Source organism: Oxyura jamaicensis, chromosome 2 (assembly GCF_011077185.1).
Source record: "Oxyura jamaicensis isolate SHBP4307 breed ruddy duck chromosome 2, BPBGC_Ojam_1.0, whole genome shotgun sequence".
NCBI classification, from domain to species: domain Eukaryota; kingdom Metazoa; phylum Chordata; class Aves; order Anseriformes; family Anatidae; genus Oxyura; species Oxyura jamaicensis.
Genome location: NC_048894.1, coordinates 17,629,722 through 17,650,946, shown reverse-complemented (window position 1 = coordinate 17,650,946; position 21,225 = coordinate 17,629,722). Strand labels below are relative to the sequence as shown.

The 21,225-nt window shown below is 38.2% G+C and overlaps 1 protein-coding gene across 2 annotated transcripts in view; it reads left to right on the top strand.

The window, feature by feature from the left end:
- Positions 1-21,225, top strand: part of MYO3A (myosin IIIA) — a 113,989-nt gene that overhangs the window by 15,433 nt on the left and 77,331 nt on the right. For both annotated transcript variants that reach the window (XM_035319448.1, XM_035319449.1), the window contains 2 exons: positions 10,500-10,604; positions 12,370-12,469. In XM_035319448.1, the coding sequence (XP_035175339.1) occupies positions 10,500-10,604; positions 12,370-12,469 (205 nt within the window). The remainder of the gene's footprint in view (positions 1-10,499; positions 10,605-12,369; positions 12,470-21,225) is intronic.

Below are 21,225 nucleotides of genomic sequence, written 5' to 3'. Positions count from 1 at the left end.
ATTTCTGCCACTGTTGTATGGTTTAACATGGGTGAGGCTTCAGCTGTTTGACAGAGGGCAGATTGGGTTGTGTAAAACATGGAGAGACAAGAAACTGGAAAAGAAACTGTCTACTTTTACACTCACCTGAAATTTTGCAGTAGGTGACAGTGTATTTACTCCTGACTCATTAATTGTGATTTTATGAGCTCTTTAGGGGTATTAGTAAGCTCTGTGCTAGGTAAGTAGATCAATATTTTTAAAAAGCTGTTTATCTGAATACTCCTTGACCAAGAATGCAGTGCTTTTACCTCATTCCCATATCCTGCCCTAGTCTGAAAGTCCTGTCATAGGTGTGGAGCAGGGGAAGGGTATGGTTCTTGAAGCTGCTGAACTTCATCAGGTAAAGATTTTGTCTTAAAATAACAACAGTTGTAAGGAACGGGTAGGAATATGGAAACTGGAGGCCTCTCTGGGTATTACACAGTGTCCGGAGTGACTTACAGGAGTCTGTGGGAGTGCACAGAAAGGTCCTGGTGGTCTCATTTTGGCTTTCAAAGAGATGAGCCTGTCTAGCAACAATAAAGGCATTACTGTATAGATTACTTCTCTTTTATGTTAAATAGTGGACCTTCTGATTTATACAGAGACATAATTTATTTGGGATTTTCCTTTTGAGAGTTTGCAGTGTGTCTTTGTTAGTTACCATGGTTACTGTACACAGAGATGTTACCATCTGAGACAATAAAGGCACGTTTATGGAGGTCTGAAAACATGGTGGAGTTTTGAAAACACACTGGATGGAAGTTGGTCTGTCTAATAAAATGTTAAAATAGCAGGTATGCATTTTTTTTTTTTAGATAGGAAATTTACTTTAAAACAATCATATTTCAGGAAATAAGCATAGTGGAAAATAAACAGTCCTTTTTTCGGTGGGGGAGTGTTGGAGGGGAAGGGAGTTGTGATTTGTCTAACATCAGGTATTTCCAAATGACACGTATAGAAGAAAAATTAAACAATTGAAAATTGCTTTTTCATATTATTCAATGTGGATCGTTTTTCAGTAATGTCTTTGGTTATAATTGCTCCACTCTGACCAACATTGAATAATTTGATCCATTACACATCTGAATCAGCCTTGATTTCTCCATTTCTAATGTGTGCCTCTTTGCTTCCCAATTATAGCAATTTTTCACTCTTGAATTATATCCCATTTTTCCAAGATCAAAGTTGTGTGGCTACAACTATTTCATGCTTCAAAGTTTTAGTAAATACTCGTATTTTTTCTGCAAAATGAGTATTTCATATTACATTGTGGTTTGCAGGGTCCACATCTTTTAGGCAGCTGTTGAGCATATGTTATGGCCCACATTGCTGAAGAATATAGCAAAGACAAAAAGCTTAGTATGATAAATCTCTAACAACTTTGCTGCCAGAGGGGGAGGGAAATAAAAAGAGAGATTCTTATTCCACTACATAGTTAAGTAGCATGTGAATACTGTGCCCCCCATTCTAATATTTAACGTTACTTTGCTTACTGTAATTTTTATTTTTGATCACATCTTTATTAAAGATATGAGGTTATTTTAAGAAAATCCAAAATGAATTTGTGTAGCTATTGGTTGAATCTCAGATTACCAAGTTTTCTTTAGCTTTAGTTGAGGATAGCATCAGTCATAAGAGTGCTTGGGGTAGGGTTTTTCTCTTTTTGCTTTAGACACCTGACGGTTAAATGCTTAAATTCAAATGTGATGTTTTTATTGTCTTTGCTCTCGGTTTATATGTTCGGTCCCTTTGTAAAGGGTGTGACTGGAGAAAGTGGACTTTCCTGCAGGGAGGGAGATTCCTCCTCCTTGTTCATTGTCAGGCAGAGAGGTTGGAGGCTGCAGAATTTGGGAGAAGAGCACTACATCAATGAACCAGGAGTTGGAATATGCAGGAAGCAGGCAGGTGTCAGCACTGCCAAAATGAAAAATTTCCTGGGGTCCAGAAAGAAAGTCAGTTTGTTGCAGCTCAGAAAGATGTTGCCTTAGCTGGAGTCAAACCCTGGAAGCAAAGACCTGTCTTGCATACACACCGTGAGCAGGAGGAGGTTGGTTTACAGAGCACTTTGATTTCAACTGTTTGATCTAATCTCTCCGAGCTAAGTATTCAAGTAGCTTAAAACAAAACAAAATACTTCTGATTTCAGAGTCCTTTTGGTTCTTACAAAATTCTCTGTATATTTTGATATGTACTTCTCAATATTCTTGCAGGTTTAGGATCCCATAACAGTTACTGAGTCACCATAGCTGCTTTTGCAGTCACCAGACAGAGGCAGGGAACTCCGGAGAGCGGTTAAGCTGACCTGTCCTGCACTCTGCTGAGTGGAGAGGAATTACCTTTAGGATGAGTCTGTTTCAGCTTCACTCCTTTTGTCAAAAAAGCCTGGAGACAAGGCCCATTGTTTCAATCTGTGCTTCCCCAGCCATGCTTTCGGACTCAATAGGGATGATTTTGATTGCAGTCATTTAAATTACAGTGAATTATACTAAATTATTGTCTTCATCTAGGAACACAGACATAAAATGAATTATGTGTAGTGTGGACATGATAGTACTTGGAACTACTGTCTGAACCTTGAATCATATAGAAATGAGGCTACAAAAGAGGAAGATGCTTTGAAACATTTTGTAATTGGTAAAGGCTGAACAAGGACAATGTGCTTCTGAGCAGGCAATAGAAGCTGTGAAGTGCTCACTGTTACCACAGCCCACCTTACTACCAGGCTTCTTGTATTTTCCAGAGCCTTAGCTAAGTTTGCAGCAGACAGTAGAAATGCTTCTCTTGATGTTACTGTTCTCTAACTTAGACTCCTATTTTTCTCCCTACCTAAATGAGTGTTTTTGCATTCCGAAAGTTATTTTTACCACTGCCTCTTGTGTAAAATAATAAATGAAAATAAACTGATGATTTGCACTAAGGTTTTTGTATCAAAATGTTCCATCTTGGTAAGCTGTCTCTTGTGTTTGTTCAGAAAGTCCTGGACTCTTTACTGACCAGTGCTTTTTGGTTTTGTAGTTGTTAGTGCTGATTTTGCAAAATGATCCTTGAATGGAAATGTAGTGGGAAATAAGTTTCTTGTATACACTAAGGCCCTAGAGTTATGTTTGGATGACTTTATACACTCCAAAAGTACAAATGATCTCTGGAAACCATCACTAAAATAAGAAGTTTCCCTTTTTGGTGTTCCTGCAGCTCAAAAAGTGGTATCATGAAATGCTGTATTTTAAAAGCTGCAAGCTTTTGTATGTAGGGAAAAGCAATATTGGCATAGATGTGGTCTTTTCTCTTTTGGCCACAGTGTGAGGTGGAGATTTCTGTGTTCTGACTGAGAAAAATAAGAGACTGAAGGACACCTTCTTGCTTGAGATGGAATAGGCAACCTTTTCCCCTGAGTGCTTGTGTTGTCACTGCAACGAAAATGAGAAGTTAAAAGCCAAACTGAAAGTGAAGAGATCAGAAGCAACAAACAAACAGCCGTGAGGCAGTGACTAACAGCCCTGAAGGTGCTAGATGATGTAAAAAAGCAAAACTACAAATAGCACATGAACCGTGATCACTGAAGCTAAATAACAACTCAGGAAAGATGTCTTTCAGAGACCTGTGTCGTTCACGCTAAATTGAAAGCAATCAGCTTTACCTAAAAGCCCAGAGCATTGCTATGGTTTCATTTGATTATAGGTTATCTTATACTATTGTTAGGAAAAAAAATAGGAGTCACAGTGCACAACTTCCCTCCATTTGATGTGAAATTAAAAATGTGCTGTACAGATGAGCTGCATGTTGAACCACTTGGCCCATTGCAGAAACTGATGCGGTTCTCTAAGTCTACACAAGGACCCTTGGTGTCTGTAGTTGGCATGAGCTGTCAGTGGAAGGTGCTCTTTGGCTGTAGACAGCTGTAGAGATGTGTCACACTGCAGGCAAAGAATAGGAATGAATCTGGTCACAACTGACTATAGCAGCCAGTGTTGTGAGAAATTTAGTCCAAGTTCTTGGAGGCAGATGGCAAAGGACGTGACTCTGGAAATGGCCATATGAGCTTGATTCTGCTCTAACAGAGAAGTTCTGCTTTGAAAAGTTGAAGATGGAAGGACATTTGAATGTAAGAGATCCCGAGATAGTTGTGTTCACTTTCCTGAGGAAAGGAAGGTTGGTGGAGCAATGGAGTAAGAATAACTGGCTTTAGAAAAGTATGCTTCACCTAGCCTGGGAAACTGGTAGGTAAATGTGCTTAGGAAAATAGCATAAAAAATGAAGGAAAGCAGGATAGTTGGGCAGTAACTGATAGAGATCATGAAATGCACAGTAGCAAATTAGCTGATGTGGACAAAAGATACAAAGCACAGTAAGAGATCAGTAAAAATTCATCAAGGTTTGTTTCTTTTAATCTTTCAGAATGCCTTCGTAAAGGAGAAACAAAAATACACAACTAGAGTACAAGCATTTAAGTATAAGGGTCGAGAGATTAATGTGGCATGGCAAAGACTGAGAAGAAAGAGAAATGATACAAGAATATTTAATAAGTGTTTACGAAGTGAGAAAAACCAGGGAGATGGAGAGCGGTCTGTTTAACTTAGATACCCAGAATGATTCCAGAACCCATAGAAACCAGCACAGAAATGCCTAGAACACAGTATCATGATAAAAGTGGTCAACTTGTGGTGTGGCCCAATCCTTCATATTAATAAAATCTCTTCTCTAACAGGATAACGGTGTTGTAAGGGGAAAGCAATAGATGACATTATGCCTTTTGTAAGGGTTTAGTGTGTTTCCATGTGACATTCTTGTGAGGAAAATGTGGAAGTTGCAGAAACATAAGCAATAAAACAATCTCATTTTCATAAAACTTTACTCAAAGAACAGTGGTAAGTAGTTCACTTCTAGGCAAGGAGAACCACAAGTGAGCATCTGCTTTTGGCCTGTTTGTGTTCATTAATAACTTAGGTGAGGAAACAAAGTCTGCATAAAAAGTCCGAAATGGACACCTGGCTGAATGACAGGCACGGAGTCCAGTGTCAGATTCCCTGTTGTGACATGCTGAGGAACTTTTTGGAATCACAGGATAAATGCAGTAGACACTTGCAAAGTACTGCTGCTCATAGGAATAAGAAATGGGATATGTCTGACTAGGCGATGGGACTGCAGATACGGGATCTGCAAGGTGCAGATGTTTCTGCTCTGTCCAGCTTTTCCCAGCTGAGGCTCCCAAAGGAATACCATATTCAGTCTTGTGCAAAATATTTCACAAACATCAGTGGCAAATTGCACACAGTCTACGTTTAGAAAAAGTATATTATTGCAAAAGGTTATAGCAACTAACTTTTTTTTCATCCCACAAAAGAGAAAAATAACATGTCGTGACAGTAGTCAGAGATGATGTTACATAGAGAATAACAATCATTTATTTTCAAAAACTACAGGGAAGGGTAAAAGCAAAGCAGTTTTATTGTCAGCAAGGAATATTTGGGTTGGATAGTAGGAAATACGCTCTGACTACAGGGCAAGTGAAACCCACGGGCTACTTAAATGGGAATCTTCCTCGCTGGGAGATTTTTAGGAGTAGGTTAGGCCAAGTGTCTGTCAAGGACCACCTGAAGGTACTAGATCTCTACACAATGAAAATACAGTGGGTTAAATTATTTCTCAGTCCTGTTTATACACGTTTCTGTAGTTTTGTAACAAAAAACAGCAGCAAATCAGATCTTTTGTTCTTAAAAAACCGGACCAAAAGGAAGGTACAGCCAGCTCAGGGGCTGGCAGCACTGCTGTGCTGCCTGCTCAGGGAAACAGCTGAAATGTATTGATCTATCTAAGAATAGGAGATAAAAAATATAGTGCCTGAAATGGTTTTAGGATTCTTGTGTGTGAAGACATTAAAGCAAGGTGGGACAATGCTACTTTTGCATAACTATCACTTGTGTATGCCTTAAGTTGTGCATGTGTGAGGTGTTACCCAGCGAATTCTGTCTGTGCAGCCTGTGAGGATGGGGCAAGTAGTAACTGTAGTAGTTGTTAACTGTAGTTGTTTGAATCCAAGCTGCTGAAATAAGATGAAAGTGCCTTGACAACTGCAGGATGCAAGCAAATTTCACCTGACAGCTTAGCACAGATGCATAAATTAGGAGCAGCTGGATGATTAAAGGCTGTAATAGTCCTAACAAAAGTGCAACTAATAGTTATCTTAAAAGCAAAGCTGATGCTTGAATTGGAATTGTTGTTCAGTGGGCTTCAGAAGCCAGAAGAGCTGAGCACAGAGAAATGTATCAGCTGGGTCAGGTGAAGGGTGAGTAAGACCTACTCAGAGAAAAGAACAACTGCACGACTGTGATGTGGTGACAATTTTAACTGACATTTCATGTTAGAATCGTGCTATTTTATAAATCTATTGTAGAAGAGAGCTTTGCATTCTAATAGCTCAATTACAGCAGCACAAGGTTGTGGCAGATGGGTGGGTGGAGGACTGTGTCATCCTGGTATGAGTCTGCCTTCTGAGTGCCAGAAAATCATAAGGGAGGAGCTTTTTGTCACCACTGTAGAAGTCATAAGCGGATTTTCAGATGGATCAAGTCTTCTGTCAAGTTATTCTGAGTATGCAAGAATTCCTCGGTCCTTTTTCCCTGTCTGTCTGGATGTCCAGACTAGGGACTGAATACTTTAAAATCCAATTATTATTAGTTATAGAAAAATACAGCTTGGAAAGCACCTTCGAAGTTATTAGGTCCACCCCCCTGCTCAAAGATGATTAACTTCAATGTTAAAATTTTGCACCAGGTCTCTTCCATCTGTGTTTCTGGAATCTTCAAAGATAATGTATCCTTGCTGGGTGATGCCTTCCAGATCGTAAGGACTCCCAGTGGGAAAATGCTTTTTTGGTGTCCAGTAGGAATCTACCATCTTGCAGCTGGTGACTGTTGCCTCTCATCCTTTTGCTGACTACCTCTGGGAATCATCTGTCTCTGTCTTCTGCACCCTCTTTTACATAACCCAAATATGTCAGTTTACCCCTTCAAATTAGCACAATGCGCCGGTTTGCAACAAAATAATAGCTGCCACCACTATTCTACTATTCAAAATAATAGCTGCCACTATTCTCTAGATGTTTCACTTGAAAGAAAAAGATCTTTAAAAATGTATTTTTGTTGCCTTCATAATTTCTTGTTGTACAAGCACTGCAGTTAGCTATGCTCAAACACAGTAACTTCGGTAGGAGGTTGCACAGGTTTTACTGTGGACAGCATGCTACTAAGAAGCTGCAGAGATCATAATTACAAGCTGTAATATTTATCAGCACCTCAGGAAACTTCCAGTCTGGCAGTACTATGAAGTAATATTTATCCAATAATCTCATTTAAGGACTGCATGATTTAAGAAAATGTGATTTTAAAATATTTAAGTTTTCATGACGTTGTCCAGAATTTGGTCAACATTGCCTACTCAAATTCCCACTTGCAGCTGTCAGTTTTGGTAAAGAAAAAAAAAATCAAAACAAAACAACAAAAAAGGAGCTCCTGCAGGCATGGTCCAGAGGTGCATTAGGCAGAAATATGGTAGTTTTCTGTAGCCTCTGCTTTTGAGAGGGAAGAACAAAACCTGGCTTATAATGAGAGGGACTTTTGCTATTTTTATGATAAGCTTGTATTGAAAACACATGTATTTTTATAGTCTTAGGAAAAAGAGTCACTGTTAGAACTTCAGTTATAGGGACACTTGGCATCTTCACCTGCAAAAATAAATTGTAGAAATAAGAAATGAGACCAGAGGCAATGTTTTACCCACAAGGATTTGTGTGGCCTCCAGAAAAATAGAACAAGGTTAATGCTAACCTGTGTCATCTTTGTCGTCATCGTTCCTCCCCTCCCCACCCCACGCATCTCAGAGCACACAGATACAGTGTCTGCCATAATCTGCTTTTCTAATTGTGGTTTGTATTCTCATAATCCCTTTTCCTTCATTTAGCTGCTTCCATTCTATTACCTCGCTTTATTTCCCCACATCCTCCTATGGTGGTGGTCAGAAAAGTACAAATCATCTGGTATAAGTAGAAGTACAGCTTTTTGAGACAGAGGGAGCAAAAGAAAATTTGCCCTGTGCATGCAAGAGCCTCTGTCTATGACAGCCTCAGCTGACCTCTGCCTAACTGCTGTTCTGCCTTGGGAGTCACTGTAGATGTGATCGCCCCCTGTGATGTGGGTAACTTTTGTTTTTCTGCTCAAGAACTGCTCAGCTGAGCTTTTACATACCCAGGTTCAGTTTTGGTTTGATCTGAAATTACCAGTTTTAGTACCTTACTTCACCTGGTATTTTATATAATTTCTATCTAATAATGCAGATAGTTATAACAGGTGCTTATATTTTACAAGAGTGGTAGAAAAGTTAGTTAAAGCAACATGTTAAAGTAAAAATAAACACTGTTGTCCCAGGCAATTAAATTCAGTGTTGTCTTTACTACCTACGTATTGAAGAAGGTAATTTCTGAAGTATTGTTTCTTCCTTCTCCCACCTACAGGAAGAATATATCCTTTACTGTGTTAGTTCTTTTTACCTTGAGCAGAAAGCCAAAATAGAAGACCTATCTATAAGAAGGAAAAATTTAATGTTAGATAATGAAGAAAAGTAGTTTACAGAATATTATTGTGTTTATGTGATTTATTTCACAGCTGTTTTGTCAGTTGTCAGACAGTGCCAGTGCCCTGAAATGCAAGTGCATTAATTGAACTGGACTTATCATCCATTAGGTGTGATTAAACGTGTCAGTGATGTGGCAAAGTTAAAACAGCTGAGATTCTGGAAGGTGACTGGCATTGCAGAAAAAGTAAGTAGAAAAAGGCAATGGAGAAGACCAGCATGCCTAAAGACAGTAAATTCAATCCTGCTTGGGAATCTGACCCTGATCCCACAAAGCACTTAATCTCATCATTTACGCACATGAGTTTTTCCCTTCTCTAAGCATACATATTGTCCCACTGAAGTTAGGGGGTGAGATTAAGCAAGGACCAAGACTGCTGCCATACAGCTCAGCATCTATCAGACCAGAGCCTTCATTGACCTGACGGGGGGAAACATCTTGCCACAGCACTTATGTATTGAATGATATTTGTGTATGTGTTCACACAGTGCAAGTTCAATGCAACCCAGGGTTCCTACAGTAGTCAGAAAATTATTCTTTTGTTTGGATACAAAGGGATGTTAAGTGGTTTTTTGCTGTGAGGTGCAAGTCTTTTTTGTAGATGCTGCATGGAAAAAAAATGTGGAGGTACAGAAGAACAGATTTTAAAAAAGAAATATAAAAGCATCCAGTGTCTGGAGTTCTACCATTGAAAGATTTTATTGATCAATTATGCCATCATGAATAAGCTACCCTACTTGCAGTCAGAAGGATTTGCAATTTTGTGCTACTTTGGTAAAAACGTCTTATGTGGGTATTTATTTTGATATAAAAAGCTACTAGATGGTACAGTGTAAAACTTACAGATTATTTCACTGTTTAATAGAAGCAGCTCCTCCTTTAAAGAAGCAGTGGCTCTCTAATCAATGAGTATTGTTAGGTGATGAAGAATAGGTATCATTAGGGATAGTTTAAGACCTTAAGTACTGATTTCACCTTTGCAGGTACAGAGCTGCTACAGACTTAGATTGTTGCTTCTTCCTGCTGAAAATTTTAAGTGGTAAAAGAATAAACATATGAAATGTTGCAGTTCTAAGCTAAACTGCTGGCAATCTTTAGAGCACAAGGTCAAACCTGTGCTTCTTGTGTATACAGAAGCAAAGAGACAGATCTTGCTGGAGTCTGTCTGGAATCGAGGCAGGAGAAAGAGTAGCTTGTGGCTCTCTGCATCTGGAACGAGGAGCTGAGAGAGCTGATGCTACAAGAGCTATGATTTATCTTACATCCACAACCCACCTTGTTTTGGTGATAAACAAGACTTTTCTTTCCACTGTGCTTTCATCGCCATCCATGAATCCCATTGTGTATAATGTCCTTTGCAGAAGATTTTCCTGTTGGGAGAGTTTCTCAGCCACCTGCCTTCTGATGCCTGAAATCCATTTTACATTGTATGTAGCTTTTGTACCTGAGAATTGATGCTGTAATAATCCGCATTGCTGGTGTGTTGCACATGATGAATATAAGAAGCAATTAGCGTGCCCCACAGAACATGCTTTCACAGCAAATTTATTGCTGTATAAGCTACTTCCATTTCGGTGAAAGGCAATTGCTTATATAGGAAAACAAAGAAGTAGACTGCTGTACTTGCATTTGGGCAAGAAGAATTAAATGCAGAAAGTGGTGAAAAAAGTTGGCATAAGTTGCTGTTTTTTGTTGTTTGTATAAACCGTAGAAGCAAGAACAAATTTGTGGTTTGCCAGTTTAATAAGGAGTTCATTCAATCACAAATATAAAAACTACTGTAAAATAAAACCAGGTGGCTGCTCCAACATTTCTTAATTCCTTTTTATATTCCAATTTTATTTTGCAGCTGTGCAATGGTGGATCTGTGACTGATCTTGTGAAAGGGTTTCTGAAGAGAGGTGAAAGGATGAATGAACTTATAATTGCTTACATTTTACGTGAAGCTCTGATGGTAAGATAAGCTCTCAGTGAAAGGACAGTCATTATTTAGTAAATATTTTTTTTCTTTGAATGAAGGTCGTGTCCCCATTAACACAGCCTTTATGGCAGTGTTTAGTGAAATCAAGGTAATGTGTAATGCCCTCTGTAGACAGACAGAAGTAGTGTCACCTTCACAAGCCCTGGTTATCACTGGGGACTTCAACCCAATATCTGTTGCAGGACATAGGCAATCCAGGAGGTTCCTGGAATGCATCAATGATAACTTCTTTTTCCAAGTGATAGAGGAGCCAACAAGGAGAGGTGCTGTACTGGACCTCATTCTCACCAACAAGGAGGGGCTGGGGGGGAATGTGTAATTCAAGGGCAGAATTTGCTCCAGTGACTATGAAATGGTGCAGTTTAGGATCCTGAGAGTAGTGAGGAGGGAGCACAGCAAGCTCACTGCCCTGGACTTTGGGAGAGCAGACTTTGGCCTCTTCAGGGATCTGCTTGGTAGAGTACCATGGGACAGAGCCTTGGAGGGAAGAGGGGCCCAAGAATGCTGATTAATATTCAAGGATCACCTCCTCTGAGCTCAGGAGCAATGCATCCCAACAAAGAAGAAGATGGGTAAAAAACACCAGGAGGCCTGCATGGATGAACAAATCACCTGGGAGGGATACAGAGAAATCATCAGAGCAGCTAGGGATCAGGTTAACAAAGCTAAAGCCCTGCGAGAATTAAATTAGGCCACAAAGATGATCAGAGGGTTGAAGCACCTCTCCTGTGTAGACAGGCTGGGGCTGTTCAGCCTGGAGAAGGCTCCAGGAAGACCTTATAGCGGCCTTCCAGCACCTCAAGGGGGTCTACAGGAAACCTGGGAAGGGGCTCTTTGTAAGGGAGTGTAGTGATAGGACAAGAAGTAATGGTTTTAAACTAAAAATAAGGGTAGGTTTAGGTTGGATGTTAGGAACAGATTCTTTACTCTGAGGGTGGTGAGGCTCTGGCACAGGCTGTCCAGAGAAGCTGTGGATGCCCCATCCCTGGAGGTGTTCAAGGCCAGGCTGGATGGGGCTTTGGGCACCCTGGTCTGGTGGGAGGTGCCCCGGCACATGGCAGGGGGTTGGGACTGGATGGGCTTTAAGGTCTCTTCCAGTCCATACTATTCTATGATTCTAAGTAATTCAGGCAAGGTAAGTTAAGGTAAATTCATCAGTTTGTTTCATTTTTGAGGGAGTGGAAATTGATTTCTTACTGATTTAATTTCTAAATAACTATAGTTCTGCATGAAAATTGCTTTTATTTTGAGAAATAGCAGAAATATACCCAGAATACTGTTCAATTTATGTCTGGCTCCAAGGTATTTTTTAATAGTAAAATGATCATTGGTTCTAGTGAATTCAAACACCTCCACAAGGAAAAAAAAATCAGCTGATCAAGTATCTTTCTTTCTCATTGTCTTTCAACAAAATTTGACTTCCTGCATTGGAATTATTGATAGGCTTTAGCTGTTTTCTTTGAGTTTATACTCTAAAGGTGTTATACGTAGCATATGTTTATAGTGCTTTTTTTTTGTTATCATCTTAAAATTTCTATTTGACATGAAGTTAAGCAATTAAAAATATCTATTACTCATGGTGTGCCAAGAGTTTTTCCCGTAAGAATGACATCTCTGGTTTTGGATTATATATATGTATATTTTTTCTCATAATTATCTGCTACTTTTTGTTTCTGTAAATGTAATATAGAGATCAGAGCTGTTAGTGAAAAGTTCATGTTTACATCTCATCTTCCAGGGACTTCAGCATTTGCATGAAAACAAAACTATCCACCGTGATATTAAAGGAAATAATATCCTTTTGACCACTGAAGGAGGAGTCAAGCTTGTGGATTTTGGTATGTTACATTATTTATGTATACAACCAATGCTGTACATTTGAAACATGGAAAATAAAATAGAGAAAGCAAATCAGAAAAGACGAGTTATTATAACTTTTTATTAAGATTTTGAATTCTTCATTAAAAATCACTTGGGTAACAAGAGTCACTTTTTGACTGGATAGCAATAAATTATTCTCAGACAGTGCTTTTAGAACTTTGTTTTTTCCAGCCATTTTACTAATGCCATGTAAAAGCATGGCTGAAGAGTAAGTTATAATATGTTGTTAGTAAGTGCCAAGTGCTTCAGGGCAGGCATAGTAAGTAAAGTGACAAAAGTTAATAGCGTTCATAATAAGGTTGGTGTTCAGATCTTCAAGGACTGTGTGCTGATTCAGTGAGGTTAGAAAGTGACAGCCAAAAGCCTTATTTTGTATCTGAGAGGACTTAGAACTTAACAGAAATTGTGAAGAATGGGACAGTTCTATCTCGGTCATGTATACTTAATTTGTTTGATTTGAAATGAAACAAGGGATACCACCTAAATGCAGCAGAAGGAGATACATTATGTAGGTAATTCCCACTTTCCAAATTCTGTGAAGAGTAATGGATTAGTGTTTGGCAAGTCTGAACCTAAGACATTATTTAAAAGGCTCTGCTCAAGTCTGTTAGACCTTAAATGATTCTTGAATGCTGTCATCTGGTTTCACCACCAGAAGGCAAGAAGCAGTGACACAGGTAAATGATGCTACCAGCTATTTCGCAGACATAACACAGTGGTTTGCCTTAAAAGTTTGACTGTTGTTTTATTTAAGGGCATTATTAAATTTTTCAGTGCTTCTTATTATGAACTGTTATTCTATGGTAGCACACTGTCTTCTAATGATTAAATTTAATTTATAGGTCACTACTTCATAGCACAGCAGCCCACTGTAAATAACATGATTCCATTCAGAAGATGGAAAATCTTCGTTTTCCTTTACCCTCCTATCTTGTTAGTGAGATTTATTTAATTGATACATAATTGTTTAAACTAATCATGGGATTTTAACTCCCATTAGTCTAGTGTCTTCCTGCCAGTAGATTGTATTTGTACAACCCTCCTACTTCATGCACAAAAACTCCAAAACTATTAGGGTTACTAATTCTGAAAATGTATGTATGTTCAATTTTTTTATTACTCAGATAAAATTTTTATTTTTAGTTGCAAAGCCTCCAGATCTCATAAATTATTTGCCTTATAGTTACTGGTATTTTCTGATTGTCTGGAAGTTTAATGTGAGGCAAAATCAATATTTTTGCCCACAGGTTTTTAATGTGTCACAAATGCTATATTTTAGGGTGCTGAAGGCAATTAGAGCTGTGGAGGATCAATGCTTTTGAAAATTAAATCACTTACGCAGATGTCAAAATATACAATCTTTAGGGGTGAGGACCACAATTCTTTGTTTGTCAGTTACTGCAATCTACTGCTAAGGCTGTAATTAAAAAACAATTTTAAAATCTTGTGGGAAAAAAATTGTGATGCCAAAGCATAGATGAGAATGTGTGCAATAAACATGCAAACGTGCGCACACATTTATGTGGGTTGAATAAGGGCCAGTAGTCCTTCTAAAGGAGTATAGGAACGGCACCCTAATTATAGGAATAAATAGAAACTTTCTCTAGCCTTTTTTTTTTTTTTTTTCTTAAAGCCAATCTCAAGCCAATAATGAGTATTTTCAAATGGGAAAAACTTATGCAGTCTTCGCAAAACCATCAGGGAAGACCATTCACCCTTCAGGCTCATGTTTAAGGTATTCAGGTGGGATTTGGGAGATTTGCCTCTTCTACTTAAGAGGATTTAAAACCACATTAATCAGATTTCAAGAGTATTTTTTAGCCAGGAATGTGATTTGATCAAAATCTCTCACGTTGACACAGCTACAGACTGTTGCATATAAGTGTTTATTAGATCAGGGACTGAAACTCATTGCTGCTTTTTTTTTTTTTTTTTTTTTAACCTAAATAAGCATGTGAATCTACAGACTGCATAATGATATAGATGCATGGACACAATCTCTTTCTGTGTCTCCCAGTATATACTTAGTGGAAACAACATTTTTTGTTTTAAGTTAAACCAATTATTACATAGGGCCAAACAGACAAAGAAACACAAAACAACAACACAAATAATCACATAGCCCTTTCTAGCATGCCTGCAGCTTTTCCATTATGTAGAGGGAAATGAAAACAGTGGATGAAGGGCTCCTTTAACCAGGAAAGACTTGACAGAGGAAGTGAGTCCTTCCCAAGATAATTCTGGCTGCAATGTTCTCCTACATGTTGGTTGATGATTAGACAATCCTGAAGAACCCTTTGCTCTCCTCCCTTGATACTCTTTATGCTGGCTTGTATTTAAACAGGTGCATAAAACCCATATCTGAAAAACTGACCTGTGAAGCTTTATGGAGCACAATACCAAAAAGGATGTTCTCCATCTGTATGTGTTGAGTGGTCATATTGAACTTGCGTTGCTGTGTCACTTTTTCATTCTGAAGTACTATTAGGAGCTTCTCAGAGCCACAAGTGGAAAAAAAAAAAAAAACAGTTAACTTTCAAAGAACTAAGTCAACTTTGAGAATGACTTTTCTTTGTTCTTTTTCTACTCACTGAACTTCAGTTATGAAATGTACCACCATTGTGAGTCCTTTCTTGCACAGCAGTACTGACTTTTTAGAAGCTTTATTTTGTGACACAATTTATACACATTGCCTTATGGTTGTTGTGTCCTAGGCATTCATGTATACTGTGACCATGTTTTCTGAACACTGCACAGTTTGCAGTAGATGACCTTCACAACACTATACAAGGAGTTAAATTACTATAATTTCCAGCTACAGACTGAGGATACGAAACCCTGAGAGACTGAGTTGCTTGATGTAATACAGAAAGTCTATGGAAAAGCTCTTTCGCTCAAAGTTCTGCTGTAATATTGCTTAATCCGTATAGAACTCACCCCAGTATTATTCTCATGTCTCCAAAACACCTTAATCCCAATTGAGGAGTTAATGATCAAAACACAGTAAGTGAGTTTATAGTATGCTTCTGGAGATAAATTGCTTATCAAGGAGCTAGCATATAGATGTTTTAAATTGTCCAAGCTAGAAGTTTGGAATACTGTTACCAGGGAAGCATCCTCTCCCCTCGCTTCTATCCAGTGTGATAACTTAGATCAGCAGAGATAAACAAAATCATTCTTTTTGACTACAGATAATGAGATGTACCCAAGGGGATCAACACTACAGTTTCAGTCCCTGAATTCATTAAACTTCTAGATACATTACAAAATTTGTATTTTCCTCTGTGAGAGAAGAAGGTTGACTGAAGGCAATTTAACTACCTGAACATCTGTGGGAATTAGCTGCTTAACTGTCCTGGAGGAAAACCTTTGGGGAAGGATGTTGCACCTGAGAATCGCAACAATTATGCTCCAAGTTTCCCTCTGCTGTGTTGAAACAAATAATAAATTGCTGAACTTTTTTCAAGTGTAACTGTTATGTTTTCAGTATAGGATAGAGACTTGATAGAAAAATACACATTTGCATAAAAATAAATGTCCTGCAGCACTTTAAAGGATGAAAGCTATATAATATTAAATAAAGAGAGTTGGAGACAGATAAGGTGTGAAGCAAATCCCCTTTTTATAAATATTCTTAATTATATTCACAGCTGCTCATTAGGTTTCCATGAAGGAAATGTTTTTGTTCTCACCTTTTAGAAGTCCTTTGTATATGTTTCTCAGATTTCTGGTTGCTTGCAGTTGATTCTTTATGTTAAAGAGGCAGTTTTCAAAAGACAATTTAGCCACTAAAGATGCAGATAAGCACTTCATAAAATTATTAGAAACTTCTATGACATAAATCCAAATGAATTAAATGCTAGATAACTTCTGAAAGTCTTGTGACCACTCTATCTGCAGCTTGTACTAAATATCTTTCAGTGTCTGACCTTGTTTCATCAGTTTAAAAAGTCATTTGCCTGAAGTTACTTGCATGTATACAATACCTCATCTGTAATAAAAATTCATATATTCATCTGCATCTTACAATGTGTGACCAATTTCATAGGGAGCTGAGTGTATAAAATCTGCTTATGCTGACAAATACTTGCTTCTTTGAATAGTCCATCTCAATTCAACTTCATTTCTTGAAATCAGGATGCTGTGCAGGGTTTTTCATGTATTAAATACAGTTAGTCTAAGACAGATTTCCCATTCCTTTGGAAATTCTTAAATGTCAAAAAATGTGCTGTTCCAAAATGGGAGAAAATAAACTTAGCCATATTATTATTAGTGTTTAATTTTGTTCTGACAAAGACCAGTTTCATTTTCAAAGATTTGATGTATTTCTTAAATCCCCTGCCCTCCCCGTGAGTCTGAGAGCTTGTAAGTCAGAGACTTTCATGCTTATATGTTTTTGAAAGAAGATCCTAGAGGTCACAACTATCAGCAAGCTAGACAGGTTGATGATATGTGGAGAATCAATCACGTGTGAGGAAAGAACCGTTCTTATCCCAAAAGTTTTGAAACATCTAATCACAGAATCACAGAATTTCTAGGTTAGAAGAGACCTCAAGATCATCACGTCCAACCTCTGACCTAACACTAACAGTCCCCACTAAACCATATCCCTAAGCTCTACATCTAAACGTCTTTTAAAGACCTCCAGGGATGGTGACTCCACCACCTCCCTGGGCAGCCCGTTCCAATGTCTAACAACCCTTTCGGTAAAGAAGTTCTTCCTAACATCCAACCTAAAACTCCCCTGGCGCAACTTAAGCCCATTCCCCCTCGTCCTGTCACCAGGCACGTGGGAGAACAGACCAACCCCCACCTCGCTACAGCCTCCTTTAAGGTACCTGTAGAGAGCGATAAGGTCACCCCTGAGCCTCCTTTTCTCCAGGCTGAACAAGCCCAGCTCCCTCAGCCGCTCCTCGTAAGACTTGGGGCAAGATCGTAAGATCTAAGTCATGGGGCAAGTGATTCTTTTAGCTAAAAAGAAGAGAGTGTAATGCTGATGGAAAATTCCTCTTCAGCTGTGTTTTTGAGGGTTGACCTTGTAGGCTGAGAGTCTTGAACAAGAGCAGAAGTAGCTTATACTTCTCTGGGACTGCTGAAGCCTGCTGTCACAGACTAGAAGTATCTCAGGATGAGCAGCTGTTGCCTTGGAAATGGCCAGAAAAAAAACATAAATTGCACTCTACCACTTAGATTTTCAGCTGTTCCTTGATGAAGACCATGCCTGCCCATGCATCATATGGAAATTCATAAAGTTACCACGTGTTGAAGTTACTTATCATGAAAGGTCATTGAAAAAGGGGCAGAGAAATTGTAAGGGAAAAAAAAAAAAAAAAAAAGAGGTTAAATCTTGTTCTTTGGAATTTAAGACTATTTCTAACTACAAGAGATCCTGTGACTCCCCCAGTTCACCTATTACTGTCACTGGGAGAAAGGGGATATCAAAAAAGTATTGGCACTATCCATTTTCAGTTTCTTAGGCAGTTCACTAATGGTATCTAAAAATCTCCATTGAAGTCTCTGGCTGAGCAATACATAGGAAGATTCCAAGTTTGCTATTGGTAAAGCAGGCTTCAGTGGAAGACATGGAAAGAAGGTAATGCATTCTCATTGCTGCTAGCAGATGGTGGAAAATTAGCAACTGTTCTGCACACGGTTAATATAATAATGACTTCAAGGGTTCCCTTAGTACTGTGGATAAAGAGATCACAATTTGCATAATTAAAATATGTATTGCAACATTAATGGGGTATATTTATAATGAAGATGATTTTTGTATTTCAGACATGCTTAGTTTGCATTTTTCTGATTTTTCTTCAGAAGAAGTTTTGTGCTTAAAAGTTGTGCATGAATATTGTCTTGGCATTCCAAATGCAGTTTCAGATCTCATGCTGTGCATGTAGCTGACACAGTTTTAGCATGGATGTATAGTAGCCTAGCAGATTAGCCTAACAGCAGGTTTAACTGGAGTATGACTCATTGGGGAAAAAGTAGATTAGGAAAGAGAATACTGCATTACTTTTAGACGTATTGGAAAGTGATATTACTTTGATTAATACTTGAACTGTTTCTTCCATGTAGTATGAAAACTCAGATAAACAGAGGTCAGCTTTTGTGTGAACTATTTCTTCCATGTAGTTTGGAAACTACAGATAAATGGAGGTCAGCTTTTGTGTTTGGAATGTAATAGGGTTATTATTTTGCTATGGGGAGAATGATCATTCTTCTTTTAAAGCCATTTGAAGTCATCCAAAGTTGAGAGCCAAGAAAATCTGAAGTTGACATTTCTGGATGGTCTTCTTACTGTTCAAAATTGCAATTCTGTGAAACAAGCCAAATGTAGAACGTGGTCTTTTTGGTAGTGTATTTTTAATGAATTATTTTTTTCTTTAAAATGCATACCTAATTTCATTTAGGTAATACTAAATGAAGGTATTCAGTTCATTTCATAATTCAGTTTAGTTCATAAATTAAATTTCATGATTATTCCCCACCCCAAAAGAATGTGTGGTAATTCTGCCAGCATTCTCTGTTATGATTCAGTAGCGATATGCTACTGCTTCCTTGCAGATTATGAAATATTGGTAATGCTTTACTATGATTAGTGATTAGTAACAGTTGATCAATGTAAGTTAGATTGCATAGGTATTTTTGTTATGTTTTGTTGCATGATATTCATGCCTATTCTGATGCAGAAATATAGCCCAAATCTCTAAAATTCACTGACTATATTAAACAGGTTAAGTGTTTTTGAAGTGTAGATGAGCCAGCATCTAGTATAATGAAAAACCAAGAATAGTAAAATCAGTATGTCCAAAATATTAGGGCCAATCTCAAAATAATTAATAAGCCCATGGTAAGACTTCTTAATAGATCTATCTGCTTAGTTACTCACCTCTCCTGGTTTACTGATGCATGGAGCAGGTTTCTGCTGGCCCTGTGGGGAAAGCATCTGAAATCATGGGTCAGAGGTTGGAGAAAGAACCACAGCACTGAGTCTTTCATGACAACTCACCAGCTCTCATGTTCCCTTGCTGTGGCACAGTGCTGTGGCCTCTCCCTTCCATGACCAAGCTTGGTAAGATGTAGTTTTTTGACTGATCACAGATCAGCCTAGCAAGCCTTGTGTGATACATGGCATTGCAGAGGGACAGAAGGCTTACAGCACTGTGCTGCAAATGCATGCAGTGCAGGTTAGGCTGCATGGATTGCAAGTTGAGAGCCACCTTGTGCTCGATGGATAGGTTGCAAAGTCAGTTATGAGTGATCCAAGCTGGAGTGCCGGGGCATTTGGAGAAAGGATGGTTTAATCTCTGACCTTGTTAATATAATATTTTCCCGCTTTTCATGTCCTGCTGACATTGAAGAGGAGCTCAGCATGACCTTGAGTAGTTTTCCAAACTTCTGTAGATTGCTTGTTCTGGAGTAGTCAGAATACCCTATTGTGTCTTCCTCCTCCTTGCCCCGCATTAGGTATAAAAGCTGTATGAATCATTCTGCAAAAAATAAAACAATTAATTAAAATAATTTCATTTGGATGTATTCAAAAATAAAAATAAATATCTTTCTGCCTTTAGCTTACTTTAAGCAATGAGTCATAGCAGGATTTGTATTTGCCTTAGTCATTCTAGCATGCATCCATAATAAAGCTGTCTGCTTCACTGGTTCAGATCAAAAACAAGCTATTATTGTATTGTCATTTCTGCATACCATATAGCATGACACTCACATGTTACTTTTAAAAAGCATTTACTAGGGGTCTTCTATGAGGTCTTAAAAGTTAAAAAAAAAAAAAAAAAAAAAATTGAAGAAAGCTTTCTTCATGAGCAGCTTGTCCAAGTGCTTTGAACCCAATCAAAGTAGTAATTCCAAATTTTTCAAACCAGGGTCAGCAGGGATAAGATGGATTACATTGACTTGAGCTGTGGAATATTTTCTTTGTTGAATGTTTAATTCTTTGTCAAAGGCTTAGTCTTTAAAAACTTATTCTATGGGCCATGGGTGAATGAAAACCTTTGTGCTGTCCAGTAAAAACAAAAAGATGTGGCCAAATACTGTACCCAGAATAAGCTGTTCATTTGGTCTTTTATGTGTTTTGTGTTTTTTTCCCTACTAATTCACATAAAGATGTCACTTTTAAACATTCAAGAAGCTTGACATAGAATGCTGGTGTCAAATGTCAGAGAAGCATGAAACAACAAAAAAAATAGCCCTTTCTGGCCAGCAAAGACTTCTTGGTTTTCTCCAGGGTCACATCTCTTGAGCCCTTTTCTCAGTCAGCCCAGATCATTTTGCATCTGAGTATGGCAAGAAGGGCCATCTGGAAAGTATGCTGCAATGCTCCTTATTTTTTTTTTAAGGTGAGGTAGTTCTAGAATTCATTGAACATGTCACTGCCTTTTTTCATTTTTACCTCAAAGTTGAACCCAATGACTCAATTTGAACTGACGTATTTTTGTCCTTAGGTGTTTTAAATATTCTGTCACATCAGCATGGGTATTGCTAGTAACCCAGATAATCTTAGCAGGTAAACTATGTCATTCATGTAAGTAGAAAATCTCCTTCTTTTTTTTTTTTTTTTTTCATTCATAGATTAAAAATCCCTTTTGGGTCTCAAAAGTGGTAGTCAGCCTGAATCCAAATATGTAAGGAAGGCAACATCTAAGGAGGACTTTCCTCACCAGCATACTGCACCAGATTGTGCCTAGCTGCACAA